The following is a 14,863-nucleotide window of genomic DNA, read 5'->3' as shown; positions in this document are numbered from 1 at the left end:
ACTGCGGGAACCTGCTAGGCTGGGGGGGCAGCAGCTGCAGGGTGTGGTGGGCAGGTTGCCATCAGCTGCAACAGAGGCCTCTTTCATGGCAAAAAAAAACAGAATGGGTCTGTGGATGGGGGGTGTTTCTGCTCTGTCCCCCTAACTCTTGGACAATGAGTTTAAGCAGGAAAAGGGGGAAACTAAGGCCCTGTTTGTTGGATATATGGGCCAGACAGATGTGGTCAATAACTTACAGTATCTTAGTCTCTTACCTAATACTGAAGTTTCAAATATATATATATATATTATTTAAAAAAAAATATAAAGTAACAGTAAAACAGGACATGAGCTTGGAAGTAAAATAACGTGTTGATTTAGATGTTTTGAAGGGATTCTATTACATTCTTTTGTCAAAATGGTGCACAGTCACTTTTCCACAATAAATATTTGTGGGATAATAATTTTTGCCATTATTCAAAAGATTGCACCCACCCAATAAGAACGGCCGAGCTCTGTCAGTCCATTTGGTTGGATTGGAATAATAGAAATTGACCAGCTTCATGTCCTTTTCTGTTGTAGCCCCGCAAGAACAATGGGTTCATTTGATAATGAGGTCGTCATGATGAACCATGTTTACAAAGAACGTTTTCCTAAGGTATGTCGTGTTGTCTTCTCCCCCTTTTTTGTACAGGAGGCAATGTCTCTTTGTATTTGCAATAATCAGAACACTTATGCTCTCTGATCTTGCGTAACAAGTGCTTTGGTGTGTGTTTGTGAATGTGTGTTGTCTTTAGGCCACACTGCAGATGGAGGAGCTTTTGCTGGATATCGTCACTGCCTGCTCCTCAGAAAGCACCCTCCCACTGTCTGATGGCGTACTGGGCTTCATCCAGCACCAGCTGGTGGAGCTGGTCCGAGACTGTCTGGACAAGTCCCACACGGGCCTGGTCACCTTGCGCTACTTTGTGGAGTTGCAGGATAAACTGGAGAAGCTGCTCCATGAGGTGGGTTGTCCACAAATGTCTTTGTGTCTGGGTTTAGCAATGTGATAGTTATCAATCTTAGATTCCTCAATGTGATCGACCGATAACTGTCCATGATATTGATAGATATCTTAGATTCAACAATGTGATCAGCCGATAACTCTCACTTGAGTCTGCTCCCTCAGACTACCCATTGTTTAATGATTTGCATGATTTGCTTAAGATTCTACTGCTACTTTTTAAATATTCATAGTTTGTCCTTATTCGTTTCTAAAGAGGTTATGGAGTTTTTCTCAAAGGTTAAGACCGGAGGAATGAAAAAAGAAAGACCATAGTCTGGCATCAGAGGGAAAAATTGAAGGCATTTAAACAATTCCTGAGGGATCTTCTGGCTTCTGTCCTTTAGCTTCGGTTCACTGTTCACTAACAGTGACTGAGTGAGCAAAACCTCATGCCAACACTGACAATGAACTTTGCCTGTTACATCACGTCCTCCCCTCATTGATTTTGCTGTCTGTCTAGGGAAGCATCAACATCATTAAACTGTCCATATACATGTAGAGACAACCCTACCATATTAGTACTGCTGGGTATAAATGAACTACTTGTTCATCAGTTAAACATCCAAATGTGATAGCGCTAAATCAAGAGGAATTGATTGAGCCTGGGCCAAGAGAAACGATTAGCCAGACAGTCTCAAGCCCTAAAGTGCACAATAGATTTGGAAATGGAATTTCCCTGTAATTGGTAGTGCGACTGATCTGTACTCTCTTATCCGTATAGATCCTATTAAATTACTAATGTATTCTAATTCTATGGTCTTATCACTGTTATGATGGAATGGTTGTTTCTATGGCAACATCTTTCTCCTGTGTGTACAGCCAGTGTGTACTTTCAGATAGCAGGCATGGCAGGGGCACAGCTGAGATGATAAATGTGTTCCCATACAGTGAAATAAATTATCCATTGACATGGCCAGTTTTCTTGTACCGAAATATCCTCAAAACTACGGTATGGATATGTCAACCTGAGGAATAGATAAGTTGTTTTTGGGGGGCGTGTTAGTTATGTGGTTTCATTAGTGCAGTTTGTCACACTTGCCATGTTAATTCAAGGCAGACTCAACGTCGATGACTCACTGTTTGAATCGGGGCTTTCGGAATACGCAAGAGGAATATTCTCGTTTGTTTAATGTAACGTCCTCTCTGACGCATTGTGGGGATACCCATGTTGCCACATTTTATCCATCTGCTCAGGGGGACACATTACTTTTCGCTTCCTTCTTAAGACATTCGTCTTCATTGCTTTGGCTTGTTTTTCATTTTTTATGAGTCTGACTGAGCCCGTCTCATGTGGTCCCGTGGGGTTGTTTCCAGTGAGGCGTCTTTCCATGATGCACAACATATTTCCTGTTTTGCATCTAATTCAAAAGAGTTCTCACTGCATTCTTGCTGTGTCTAGGTGGTTCATCTAGATAAGACTTCAGGCATTCTCTTCCGCAGAGCTGCCCTTATTCGAAACTCAGTGTTGCTCTAACCTGAGCAGACAGTTTGTCTTGAAGCCAAACTCACTTAATGTAATGTGTGGTAAATAGTTAGTTGTCCTCTTTTTGTGTGTCTGTACACTGACAGCTGTCCAGACACTTGCCCCTGACCTCAAAGGACACAGCAGCAATCACCAATGCTATTCTGCCTCTTGATCCTCGTGAACTAGAACATGATTACAATGCTTATATTGGGTTTCCTATACTGATGCATAGTGTAAGGGCTTAAGAACCATTGGCTTCCTGATTTGTGTACTGTAGAACAATCTATTCCCTGGAATTGATCATCCACTGAAGTATTTTCTAACAAGCACAAGTGTAATTTCTTCCCTTGAAGGCACCAAAGAGATTTGAAAAGAAACTGCACTGTGTGGTCCTGTCCATGAACAACCCCTAGCGGCTAGCTCCTTCCCCCTCGGCATTTGGGTGGAATTATTGCCATATTATGTACACTTATCCAGTCCTCTCAGATCTACAGAGTTGTCTACCAACTGCACAGACGTCTATTCCACATTGGTTCAAATGTAATTTAATTGAAATGACGTGGAAACAACTCTGATTCAACGAGTGTGTCCCCAGTGGGTCAGGGCTAGCGCCCTCAAACTCAACTCTGGATCTTGAAGCCAGTTCCACTGCGTTTTTCTCATTGTTCTCCTCTAATAAGGGACTGATTTTAGACCTGGGACAATGGGTGTAATTAATTGTCAGCTGGAACAGAAAACCAGCAGGGTCCAGACCTTGTAGGGTAAGAGTTGAATACCCCTGGTCTAGGGTTTCTTTCTGGACAGGACCTATCTCTGCAAGATATCTATTCTGTCATCATTCTGCATGTAGCTAGGTTGTTTTGGACATAGTATGCTAGCTTTAATGCTAGGTGGTTGTGTTCTTGCTATGGCGAAAGATGTGAATAGACTTTTCTCTTTTTGATCTCTGTGTCTTCAACAAAGTTGATCATCTCCATGTTATGCTGTTAAAAAGCCAAAACATTTTGTCTTTGCATTTCAGGCGTACGATCGCTCGGAGAGCGAGGAGGTATCCGTCATCACCCAGCTGGTGAAGAAGATTCTCATCATCATATCCCGACCGGCGAGGCTGCTCGAGTGCCTGGTGAGATGGAGAGAAAGTCTCATTCTGATTGAAAATGAGAGCGATTCTGTTGAGAGCGATGGAAAGCAGTCTCTCTTAATCTGTTGTTGCTTGGGGAATTGAAGGTTTTTAAGCCACTGCATTGCCAATAAGCTCTTTCATGGCTAGGTGATTTTATTCACCTTAATCCAATCTAATTTAATGGGCCTTGCGTGTAATTGGCAGGAATTTGACCCGGAAGAGTTCTATCATCTGCTGGAGGCAGCCGAGGGTCATGCCAAAGAGGGCCAGGGCATCAAGACGGACATTCCACGTTACATCATCAACCAACTGGGCTTGACTCGCGACCCCCTCGATGGTATTGGTACCTCTTTTGCCATAACATTGACCTGAATTTACCGCACTTGAGGCAGACATCCAGAACCAGTAAATATCATGCATTGCTGTTCAATCATATCTTTCTCCCCTGCTCTTTTAGATATGGTACAGCTTGAACAGTCTGCTCCGTCAATGACAGTGAAGTTTGATGAGTCGGTGGAGGTAAGGAGTTAGCCACCCTGATAGAGCCTGCAGAATAAAATAACAGGACTTTCAATTAACAATATAGGTCCTGATAGCAGCTTTGTTTACATGACTTAATTTAGTAGTCTGACTATGTAATCATACCTGTGCCAGTCGGATAATGAGTTCCTGGGCACCTTCTTTATAATGTGAGCCTCCTAACTTGTCGTGACTTGACTTTAACATTAATCTGAAGACTGTTATTTATCCAATTACCTAAATATGTTTAATTGTTATCCAATTAAATTAATCATGTAACAATTAACTAATTTTGTGGGGCACCATGAGTGGTTCTTTAAAGAGTTACCATCTCCCAAATGAAACTCTAAAGGTCTTTAGACCTAATAGTCAACTTATTAATCATAAACCTGTATCATATTATCATTCTGAACAGTTGTAACCTCCTTGCATCTGCAAAAACCTGAGCCTCATGATTCAGTACTACACAAATTGGTTTATTTATTTATTTACAAGCTAAGTAAATGGTAATACAGAATTAACATACACACTTCATAGGTTAAAAACAGGTCCCTAGTGGAATGACAACAACATGGCTGCTTGTTACAAAAGAGGTGGGGATGGGGGGGGGGACAGAGAGGGACAGAGACACTTAACCTTAGTACATTTAGAAACTACTCATTTACTGTATCATATACTTTGCACATGAACCGCCGCCCTCTTTGAGTAAGAAATCATGAATGTTACGTGAAATTCCATATCTATCTCATTGGACATGGCCTTGGCATGGGGGTTGGGCCTTTTCGCAGCACACTTGTAAGGCTCTGATTGTCCAGAAAAAGGGTTCCAACAACTCTTTTACTGTTTTTCTTCTCTGTCGTTGTCCGGTATCCGGTGACTTGTCATGTAGTCCTGAACAGAACTACAGAATTGGTTTTCCTTCCATTCGCCCCTGAAGATGCTTCTTTGAAGATAGGCTAGCCAGCCGTGTCGATGGTTCCCAGTGGGGTGATGAGAGTAGCGTAATACGATGGTTTGAACAGAGTAGTAGAATAGTTCCACTTAAATTCACTTTCGTTAGGACAGTGGATGGATTCTAAAATCACATCCCTCACTTAACAAAAATACTTTAACCATTTTTGATATTACATGCACAACACATCAGATGGAATTGGGTATACTTTCCAAGTTACAGTATTTCCTTCATAACATTTTTAATGACACCACCAAATAACAAACACTATGACATTAGTGTTCTATAGATTGCCTCTGACCATTCCCCATGTTCTATGTTAGAAATATTGTTCCAGTATTCGCTTTTGAAAGTGTTAGAGTTTCGGTGGGAAAAGTCTCTTGAAACAAAGACTCATTCCTTTAGTGAATTTGGAGAGGGAGACCTGAATCTTCTTTTGATTTACAACAGAACGCAAGCTGTTAATCCCCACCAGTTCCATCCTCTGCACGTGAGAGGAGGTCTGGTTGAAGTTATTCATTTCAAACCTGATCTGACCTGTTTGGATTCTCGTGGATAGTCATGACACTTCTCTTGTTGTTTGCACTGTTTGCAGCAGAACAAGTGTCCACAGACCCCAACACGAAGGAAACCACTGGAGAGTGACTTTGAAACCATCAAGCTCATCAGTAATGGAGCTTATGGGTAAGCGCTACAGACAGGTGGTTAACCACACTAATAACTAAAGAACAACTCCCAATTAGCTATTAGCTGACATATTTACTATAAATCAATGCACTCAGCAATAGTCGGTTCAAGTTAAAAGGTCAACTGTAGACTTATGTCATGATTGGTAAACATTTAGACTACTGAAAAAATAGAACACACTTCCACTTACTATGAATTAACCTACCCCTGTAGTCATGGTTTATCAATGTGGAGGTCTTGTATGACCATGGCTCTTGTCCTGTGGCGGTTGGCAGGGCTGTGTACCTGGTCCGTCACAGAAACACCCGGCAGCGTTTCGCCATGAAGAAGATCAACCGGCAGAACCTAGTCCTGAGGAACCAGATCCAGCAGGTGTTTGTGGAGCGGGACATCCTGACCTTTGCTGAGAACCCCTTCGTGGTCTCCATGTTTTGCTCCTTCGAGACACGGCGCCACCTGTGCATGGTGATGGAGTATGTGGAAGGTAATGTCATATGATGATCTACCCCAAGACTACTGTGTTTATCATGTTTCTAAAAGAGGCGGACTGAATGAAAAAAGTTGGAACGGTGAATGTGTTCTTACCCATGATTTCTCGTAGCTGAAGCAAAACGGTTGGTCATCTCTTGCAGGTGGGGACTGTGCCAACCTGCTGAAGAACATGGGCCCCCTTCCTGTGGACATGACCCGGATGTACTTTGCTGAGACTGTGCTGGCCTTAGAGTACCTTCACAACTACGGCATCGTCCATAGAGACCTCAAACCTGACAAGTGAGTACAGAACCAGTTTTAGTCTTTACACAGCTCAAGTTGATGAAGGTGTAGTTTGAACATTTCTCTCCATCCCCCTGCAGCTTGTTGATCACCTCTATGGGCCACATCAAACTGACTGACTTTGGCCTGTCCAGAGTTGGCCTGATGAACATGACTACCAACCTGTATGAGGGTCACATGGAGAAAGACACCAGGGAGTTCATCGACAAACAGGTGGGAGTCAGTGCTGTAAAACTTAACCCTCTATTTGTCATTTCACTATAAATAAAGTACATTCAGTTCCATAGTAAGGCATAGGACAACAATATACCGAAAATGCCAGACACATGTCTTGAACACAAAAGCACATATTCACACACTAACACCAGGTCAAATATTCAATCCAGTATAGGTGTACCATCTCATAACTACTGTGTAACTAAATGTCAATGTGTTAAAAATACACATGCTAAAGGTATAATTCATCATTATCGGTGTGGTTCTCTAGGTGTGTGGCACCCCAGAGTACATAGCCCCAGAGGTGATACTGAGACAGGGCTATGGGAAGCCAGTAGACTGGTGGGCCATGGGAGTCATCCTGTATGAGTTCCTGGTTGGATGTGTGCCCTTCTTTGGGGACACGCCCGAGGAACTCTTTGGGCAAGTTGTCAGTGGCAAGTATCCATTGATGGAATATAAACAGTGTATAGGCTTTTTCAAATGGTGTTCAATGTGGAGATTAACGTGTGCCTGCCCGACGTACAGATGACATCACCTGGCCCGATGGGGACGAAGCTTTACCTGCAGACGCCCAGGACATGATCACACGGCTGCTGAGGCAGAGCCCTCTGGAGCGCCTGGGGACAGGTACGTAAACCACTCTGCTGCATTCCAATGTCCTACTAACACCCCACATGGAATTCATGTCCAATCTCACATGAAATTCATGTTCAGTTGCTTCATTCTTAGTGGTGCGCTAGTGTAGATATTGGAACCAATATCCATTTCACATCATCCCGGTCTGACGTTTTGCTGTTGGCTATTGTTCTGAAATCTGCACACATGACTGTGATCTACAAAAATACATTTTGTTCTAGGAGGAGCACCTGAGGTCAAACGACACAGCTTTTTCTTGCATCTGGACTGGAACGGGCTACTGCGACAGAAAGCAGAATTCATCCCTCAACTGGAAGCGGAGGACGACACCAGCTACTTTGACAGTACGTGGCAGACCTTCACAAGTGGTCTTTTTTCATGTATTTTTATTTATCCTTTATTTAAACAGAGAAGTCACATAGAAATGTACATATCTTTTCCAAGTGAGCACTGGCTACGAACGCAGCATACATAGGCTGTTCTCCTAAAACTAACAGTGTATGGCTGCGTTTAGACAGGCAGCCAAATTCTGGTCTTTTGACCATACAGTTCAGCTCTGAAAATGAGGTGATCTGATATGATTGGTCAAAAGACCAATTAGTGGAAAAAATATCAGAATGGGCCGCCTGCGGTAACACAGCCATACACGCTTAGAAAAAGGGTGCTATCAAGAACCTAAAAGGGTTCATCAGCTGTTCCCATAGGAGAACCCCTTTTGAAGAACCATTTTTGGTTCCAGGTAGAAGAACCCTATTGGTTCCAAGTAGAACCATTTTCCACAGACAGTTTTACCTGGAACCAAAAAGGGGTTTTACCTGGAACCAAAAAGGGGTTTTACCTGGAACCAAAAAGGGGTTTTACCTGGAACCAAAAAGGGGTTTTACCTGGAACCAAAAAGGGGTTTTCCCTGGAACCAAAAAGGGGTTTTACCTGGAACAAAAAAGGGTTCTTCAAAAGAGTTCTCCTATGCGAACAGCCGAAGAACCCTTTTGGAACCTTTTTGTCTAAGACTGTAGTTACACATGAGACATCACACAACATAAAACAGAACAATGAATGGAAGTTAACAGTGTAAAGTGCACAAGATAACTTAAAAGTGCAGGTCTTATTAAAGGTGCTACTTAAGGTGAAAAATAATAATTTTAAATTGTATTGTAATTTCAGAAAATGGCCATAAATATACAGTTGAAGTTGGAAGTTTACATACACCTTAGCCAAATGCATTTAAACTCAGTTTTTCACAATTCCTGACATTTAATCCTAGTAAAAACTCCCTGTCTTAGGTCAGTTAGGATCACCACTTTATTTTAAGAATGTGAAATGTCAGAATAATAGTAGTGATTTTATTTCAGCTTTAGTTTATTTCATCACATTCCCAGTGGGTCAGAAGTTAATATACACTCAATTAGTATTTGGTAGCATTGCCTTTAAATTGTTTAACTTGGGTCCAACGTTTTGGGTTGGCTTCCACAAGCTTCCCACAATATGTTGGCTGAATTTTGGCCCATTCCTCCTGACAGAGCTGGTGTAACTGAGTCAGGTTTGTTGGCCTCCTTGCTCGCACACGCTTCTTAAGTTCTGCTCACAAATTTTCTATAGGATCGAGGTCAGGGCTTTGTGATGGCCACTCCAATACCTTGACTTTGTTGTCCTTAAGCCATTTTCCCACAACTTTGGAATTATGCTTGGGGTCATTGTCCATTTGGAAGACCAATTTGCGACCAAGCTTTAAATTCCTGACTGATGTCTTGAGATGCTGCTTCAATATATCCACATAATTTTCTATCCTCACGATGCCATCTATTTTGTGAAGTGCACCAGTCCCCCCTGCAGCAAAGCACCCCCGCAACATGATGCTGCCACCGCGTGCTTCACGGTTGGGATGGTGTTCTTCAGCTTGCAAGCCTCCCTCATTTTCCTCCAAACATAACGATGGTCATTATGTCCAAACAGTTCTATTTTTGTTTAATCAGACCAGAGGACATTTCTTTAAAAAGTATGATTGTTGTCCCCATGTGCAGTTGCAAACCGTAGTCTGGCTTTTTTATGGCGGTTTTGGAGCAGTAGCTTCTTCCTTGCTGAGAGGCCTTTCAGGTTAGGACTCGTTTCACTGTAGATATAGATACTTTTTTACCGGTTTCCTCCAGCATCTTCACAAGGTCCTTTGCTGTTGGTTTGGGATTGATTTGCACTTTTCGCACTAAGGTACGTTCAACTCTAGGAGACAGAACGCGTCTCCTTCCTAAACGGTATGATGGCTGCGTGGTCCCATGGTGTTTATCCTTGTGTACTATTGTTTGTACAGATGAACATGGTACCTAGGATGAACCAGACTTGTGGAGGTCTACATTTTTTTTCTGATGTCTTGGCTGATTTCTTTTGATTTTCCCATGATGTCAAGCAAAGAGGCACTGAGTTTGGAGGTAGGCCTTGAAATACATCCACAGGTACACCTCCAATTGACTCAAATAACGTCAATTAGCCTATCAGAAGCCATGACATAATTTTCTGGAATTTTCCAAGCTGTTTAAAGGCACAGTCAACATAGTGTATGTACACTTCTGACCCACTGGAATTGTGATACAGTGAAATAATCTATAATTTAAACAATAAACAATTGTTGGAAAAATGTCCTAACCGACTTGCCAAAACTACAGTTTGTTAACAAGAAATTTGTGGAATGGTTGAAAAACTAGTTTTAATGACTCCAACCTAAGTGTTTAAACTTCCGACTTCAACTGTATCTGCAGCAATAGTGAAATGATGGTGTTTCACAGTATTACTTAAACACCAGTTTTGTGAGTGGCTGTGATATTCGCCTATAGATTTTTCCAGATGGAGCAGCATCTGTTGTCAAAATGACAAAGCTGTTTGGATTTTGGCTGTGCTATCTAGTGAAAATTGCTCTAAATTCCTGGTTGCTAAAATTCTATACTGTTTTCTCAATTTCAGTTTATGTGAGAAAACAAGCACGGAATAGTGTAGTGAATCAAGGTGAAATGTTGTTTCTACAGCTGTTTGAAGATGGTGGACAAAAACCCGAAAGTGAAATGCTCAAGTTTGAGTCTCTGCCATGTTATGGGGAAATGGCGTGTGTGGGAGGGGGAGATTTTGTTTTGAATGCAGCCTAGTGCTGTTGCAAAGCACCTAGCTTTCACATAGGGAAGATTTTCTGAGAAATTCTGTGTGAAACACCTTTAAAACAAAGATCCATTTCCTGATATTACCATTATACTGTATCTCCACAGATGTAGTAATATTTGCTTTTCATCCTGCTCTTGCTGATTTTATATTTTCATTAGTCAATTATGTTGAATAAAGATATATATATATTTAATTTTTTATTTTTTTAAATATGCTAAATGTCCAGGTTGGATATTATGGTAGGGTCCCTGTTCCATGCATTCTGTGTTGTCATGTTTTCAGCTCGCTCAGAGCGGTACCACCATTTGGCCTCAGATGAGGATGATGAAACCAACGATGAAGAGTCTTCCCTGGAAATCCGACAGTTCTCCTCCTGGTCAAACCGCTTCAGCAAGGTTTGGAACATACCTCTTCAAATATTCATAATTTTGTCAGAACAGGTAAATGTCTAATATTACTAGTTAGTAGAGCATTTCTCTGTAAATAAAATAATGACCATCTTTAAAGCATTTTTTTTTGGAGCCAAGTTCACCAAACTTGGCCACCTTAGCTAATGTGGCTACTCCATACTTTCAGGTATACAGCAGCACAGAACATCTGGCCACGCATTCCAACTTGAGCTTCTCATCGGGCCACAGCGATGACAAGGAGGGCTGGGATGGATGTTTCACAACCTCCCCAGGAGGAGACATCCACAGACAGGAACGCCAGCACCAAGATCGCAAGGGCAGGTGAGCAGAGCCAGGCTGAGTTTATAGCCCTCTCTTTCTGTTAGGATACCCTGTGTAGTAGTTCAAATATTTCCTTATCGGAAGCACTGCACAACAGTGGGTGAAAGTGCATAAAATAATGATTAGTTCAGAAAAGTCCAATTTAGCTGAGTAGGGTGTGCATAAATGTCCAAAATGACTATGCTAGCTTTAGATATATAATTTGGTGGGTGCTTATCTGTCCTATTTCACACATGTACAAGTGTGTCTTAACCTGTAGTGACGCCCAGCCCGTGAACGGGACCGTTATCATCATCTGACACTAAGTAGCATAACGCAACGGACATAAATCTTCCTAGAAAATCTTCCTATTCATGAAAATCATGAAATATATTGGAACACAGCTTAGCCTTTTGTTAATCACCCTGTCATCTCAGATTTTCTAAATATGCTTTACAGCCAACGCTAGACAAGCATTTGTGTAAGTTTATCATAGCATAGCATTATGCCTTGCTAGCAGCAGGCAAACTTGTCACGGAAATCAGAAAAGCAATCAAATAAAATCTTTTACCTTCGAGGAACTTTTTTCACTCATGAGACTCTCAGGTAGACAGCCAAAGTTCATTTTTCCCAAAATATAATTTTTGTAGGCGAAATAGCTCCGTTTGTTCTTCACGTTTGGCTGAGAAATCGCCCGGAAATTGCCAGAACGCTGAGAAATATTCCAAATTAGCTCTATAATATCGACAGAAACATGGCAAACGCTGTTTAGAATCCATCCTCAAGGTGTTTTTCTAATATCTATTCGACAATATATCAGTCAGGACAATTCGTTTTTCACTCTGATTACTCCGATTGGAGTAATGGCTACCTCTGTATTTTACGTGAGAATCTCTCTTGGAGCCACCATGTGACCACTTATGCAATGTGGCTGCCTACGGCTATTCTTCAACAGAAATGCTTAAAACTATGTCACAATGCTGTAGACACCTTGGGGAATACGTAGAAAGCGTAAGCTCGTTGATGGTACATTCACAGCTGAATAGGGAGTCATTGGAACGCAGCGCTTTCAAAACCTGGTGCACTTCCGGATTGGATTTTTCTCAGGCTTTCGACTGCAACATCAGTTCTGTTATACTCACAGACAATATCTTTACAGTTTTGGAAACGTTAGTGTTTTCTATCCAAAGCTGTCAATTATATGCATATTCTAGCATCTTTTCCTGACAAAATATCCCGTTTAAAACAGGAATGTTTTTTTTTTTCCAAAAATGAAAATACTGCCCCCTAACACCAAGCGGTTTAATACACATGTGTGAATTTGACTATTATTTTTTTCCATATCCCAACTCTCCCTGAGATGCCGTCAGAGAGTGGGGTCATGGCCAGGGTCTACCATTTTTAATGGCGACCCTGGAGCAAGTGCCTTGCTCAAGGGCACAGCGACAGATTTCTCACCTTGTTGGACCATTAACCTTTCAGTTACTGGCCCAACGCTCTGCCATTGGATATAATGCATCACCATTGTTATGTCTCCTTCGAACTTACACTGCGGTTTATGTGTTGCAGCCTGCGCCCTCGGGCCTCATCCAGTTCCTCCCAGTCTGAGAGGAGCGCCAGCCCCCTGGTGATGAGCAGCACCCACAGTCTTGAGACCATTCCGCGCTTCGCCTTCTCCACAGACGATGAAGGTGAGCTCAGCCCCAAGCCCCTCTGTCCACTCTGCTTCAAGTCTGCACAGCCTCATAGAAACCAACAGAAATTGAAACAGTGCTCATGATATTTAATTGCTCATAAAACAAACAGATTTGTGTAATATCACTTTTTTAATTCCATGTTGATAGGAGGATTAAGGACCAAGCAAGGTGCAGACTGATCAAAGTGGAAACAGTCAAAACAAAGAGTTTGAGTGTAGATGCTTCCTCTTTTGTTTTCAGTGATCTTCCATCCAGACAAAGTATTGTGTTTGCAGAGAAACTTAAGAGACATTGCCTATTTTGGTCAAGAATATAGATATATGCCCTTACTTCTGTGCATTACAGCTGAGGTGGTTTTATCAAACCTGCATCGGATTCGTAGCAACAGCACCGGAGCGAAACACTCTTCCCCCAAGGACCACGGGGCCTCCCGACACTTTGGGAACCAGCTGGAGACACCAGACAGTCCGAGGCTTGGGGGCATACTACCCAAGTCTGCCTCCGCCTCCGCCCTGTCTCTCGTCATCACTGCAGGTTAATTCCACTGTCATGCAAGTTTCTTCTGGGCACAGTGGTAACGCTTCAGAATCTAAATAAGTTAGTCATACAGGGATGCTGGTCCCCAGCAGGCAAATATCACTGAATAGGGTGTGTATATGTGACAGGTGTGTCTGCACAGAGCTAATGGATTTTAAGTTACTTGTAAATGCTGAACAAGAGCAGTTTCTTGTTCTGAATTCCACCATTTTACCATACTTTTTCTAATTTCCTGAATATGAACTCATCCTTTGTGCACCTTTCCAGACGACATGCACGGCGGCCTCCAAGCCAGCCCCATCTTAATGCGCTCCCTCTCGTCCAACCCTTCATCACGCGACTCATCCCCCAGCCGAGACCTGTCGCTTAGCCTCAGCATCCTGGGGCCACCCATCGTCATCCACAGCTCGGGGAGGAAGTACGGCTTCACTATGCAGGCCATCCGCGTCTACATGGGCGACAGCAACGTTTACACTGTGCACCACATGGTCTCGGTGAGTGCCCCGTACTATTCTGCTCCAGAATTAGCCAATAGTTGCACAATCAAAGACTGCATCACCACACAGACTTTCAGTAATTGTGATAATAATAAACAACTTTTGTTCTACAGAATGTTGAAGATGGCAGCCCAGCCCATGAGGCAGGACTGAGGGCCAATGACCTCATCACTCACGTGAATGGAGAGTCTGTGCAAGGCCTGGTCCACACAGAGATAATGGAGCTGCTTCTGAAGGTACAGAAACAAACACAATCTCAAGCCTAATGTCAAACTATACCCACACTCTTTAGGATATTATGAGCTTTAATCAATAATAATATCTCATTGGTTTTTGTGAAACCCCAAAAGAGTGGTGGCAAGGTGGCCCTTCAGACCACGGCCCTGGAGAACACGTCAATCAAGGTTGGGCCGGCTCGAAAGACCAGCCACAAGGGCAAAATGGCAAGACGCAGCAAGAAAAGCAAGAGAAGGGATAATCAGGACAGGTAAGGGATGTCGTTTTGATTGTTGTGTGCTAATTTTATTCAATGTAATATTAATGCTGTATTGCTATTATTATGATTTGTTAACTTTATGGGGTTGATATGAAAACGTACATTTTATATATACTGAACAAAAATATAAACACAACATGTAAAGTGTTGATCCCATGTTTAATTAGCTGAAATAAAAGATCCCAGAAATGTTCCTATACCCACAAAAAGCTTATTTCTCTCAAATTTTTTACATCCCTGTTAGTGAGCATTTCTCCTTTGCAAAGATAATTCATCCACCTGAGAGGTGTGGAATATCAAGAAGCTGATTAAACAGCATGGTCATTACACAGGTGCACTTTGTGCTGGGGACAATAAAAGGCCACTCTAAAATGTGCATT

The 14,863-nt window shown here is 42.3% G+C and overlaps 1 protein-coding gene across 1 annotated transcript in view; it reads left to right on the top strand.

The window, feature by feature from the left end:
- Positions 1-14,863, top strand: part of LOC123998075 (microtubule-associated serine/threonine-protein kinase 3-like) — a 54,910-nt gene that overhangs the window by 28,828 nt on the left and 11,219 nt on the right. Inside the window, 19 exon segments of the mRNA XM_046302953.1 lie at positions 562-637; positions 777-986; positions 3,514-3,615; positions 3,820-3,952; positions 4,073-4,134; positions 5,682-5,770; positions 6,049-6,257; positions 6,406-6,544; positions 6,628-6,760; positions 7,035-7,200; positions 7,292-7,393; positions 7,624-7,746; positions 10,829-10,941; positions 11,123-11,277; positions 12,826-12,947; positions 13,299-13,487; positions 13,758-13,984; positions 14,101-14,223; positions 14,338-14,474. Coding sequence (XP_046158909.1) covers positions 562-637; positions 777-986; positions 3,514-3,615; positions 3,820-3,952; positions 4,073-4,134; positions 5,682-5,770; positions 6,049-6,257; positions 6,406-6,544; positions 6,628-6,760; positions 7,035-7,200; positions 7,292-7,393; positions 7,624-7,746; positions 10,829-10,941; positions 11,123-11,277; positions 12,826-12,947; positions 13,299-13,487; positions 13,758-13,984; positions 14,101-14,223; positions 14,338-14,474 — 2,610 coding nt within the window.

The sequence above is a fragment of the Oncorhynchus gorbuscha genome, linkage group LG02 (assembly GCF_021184085.1).
Source record: "Oncorhynchus gorbuscha isolate QuinsamMale2020 ecotype Even-year linkage group LG02, OgorEven_v1.0, whole genome shotgun sequence".
NCBI lineage: Eukaryota > Metazoa > Chordata > Actinopteri > Salmoniformes > Salmonidae > Oncorhynchus > Oncorhynchus gorbuscha.
The sequence above is the reverse complement of the archived record's forward strand: the minus strand, read 5'-3'. Positions and strand labels throughout refer to the sequence as shown.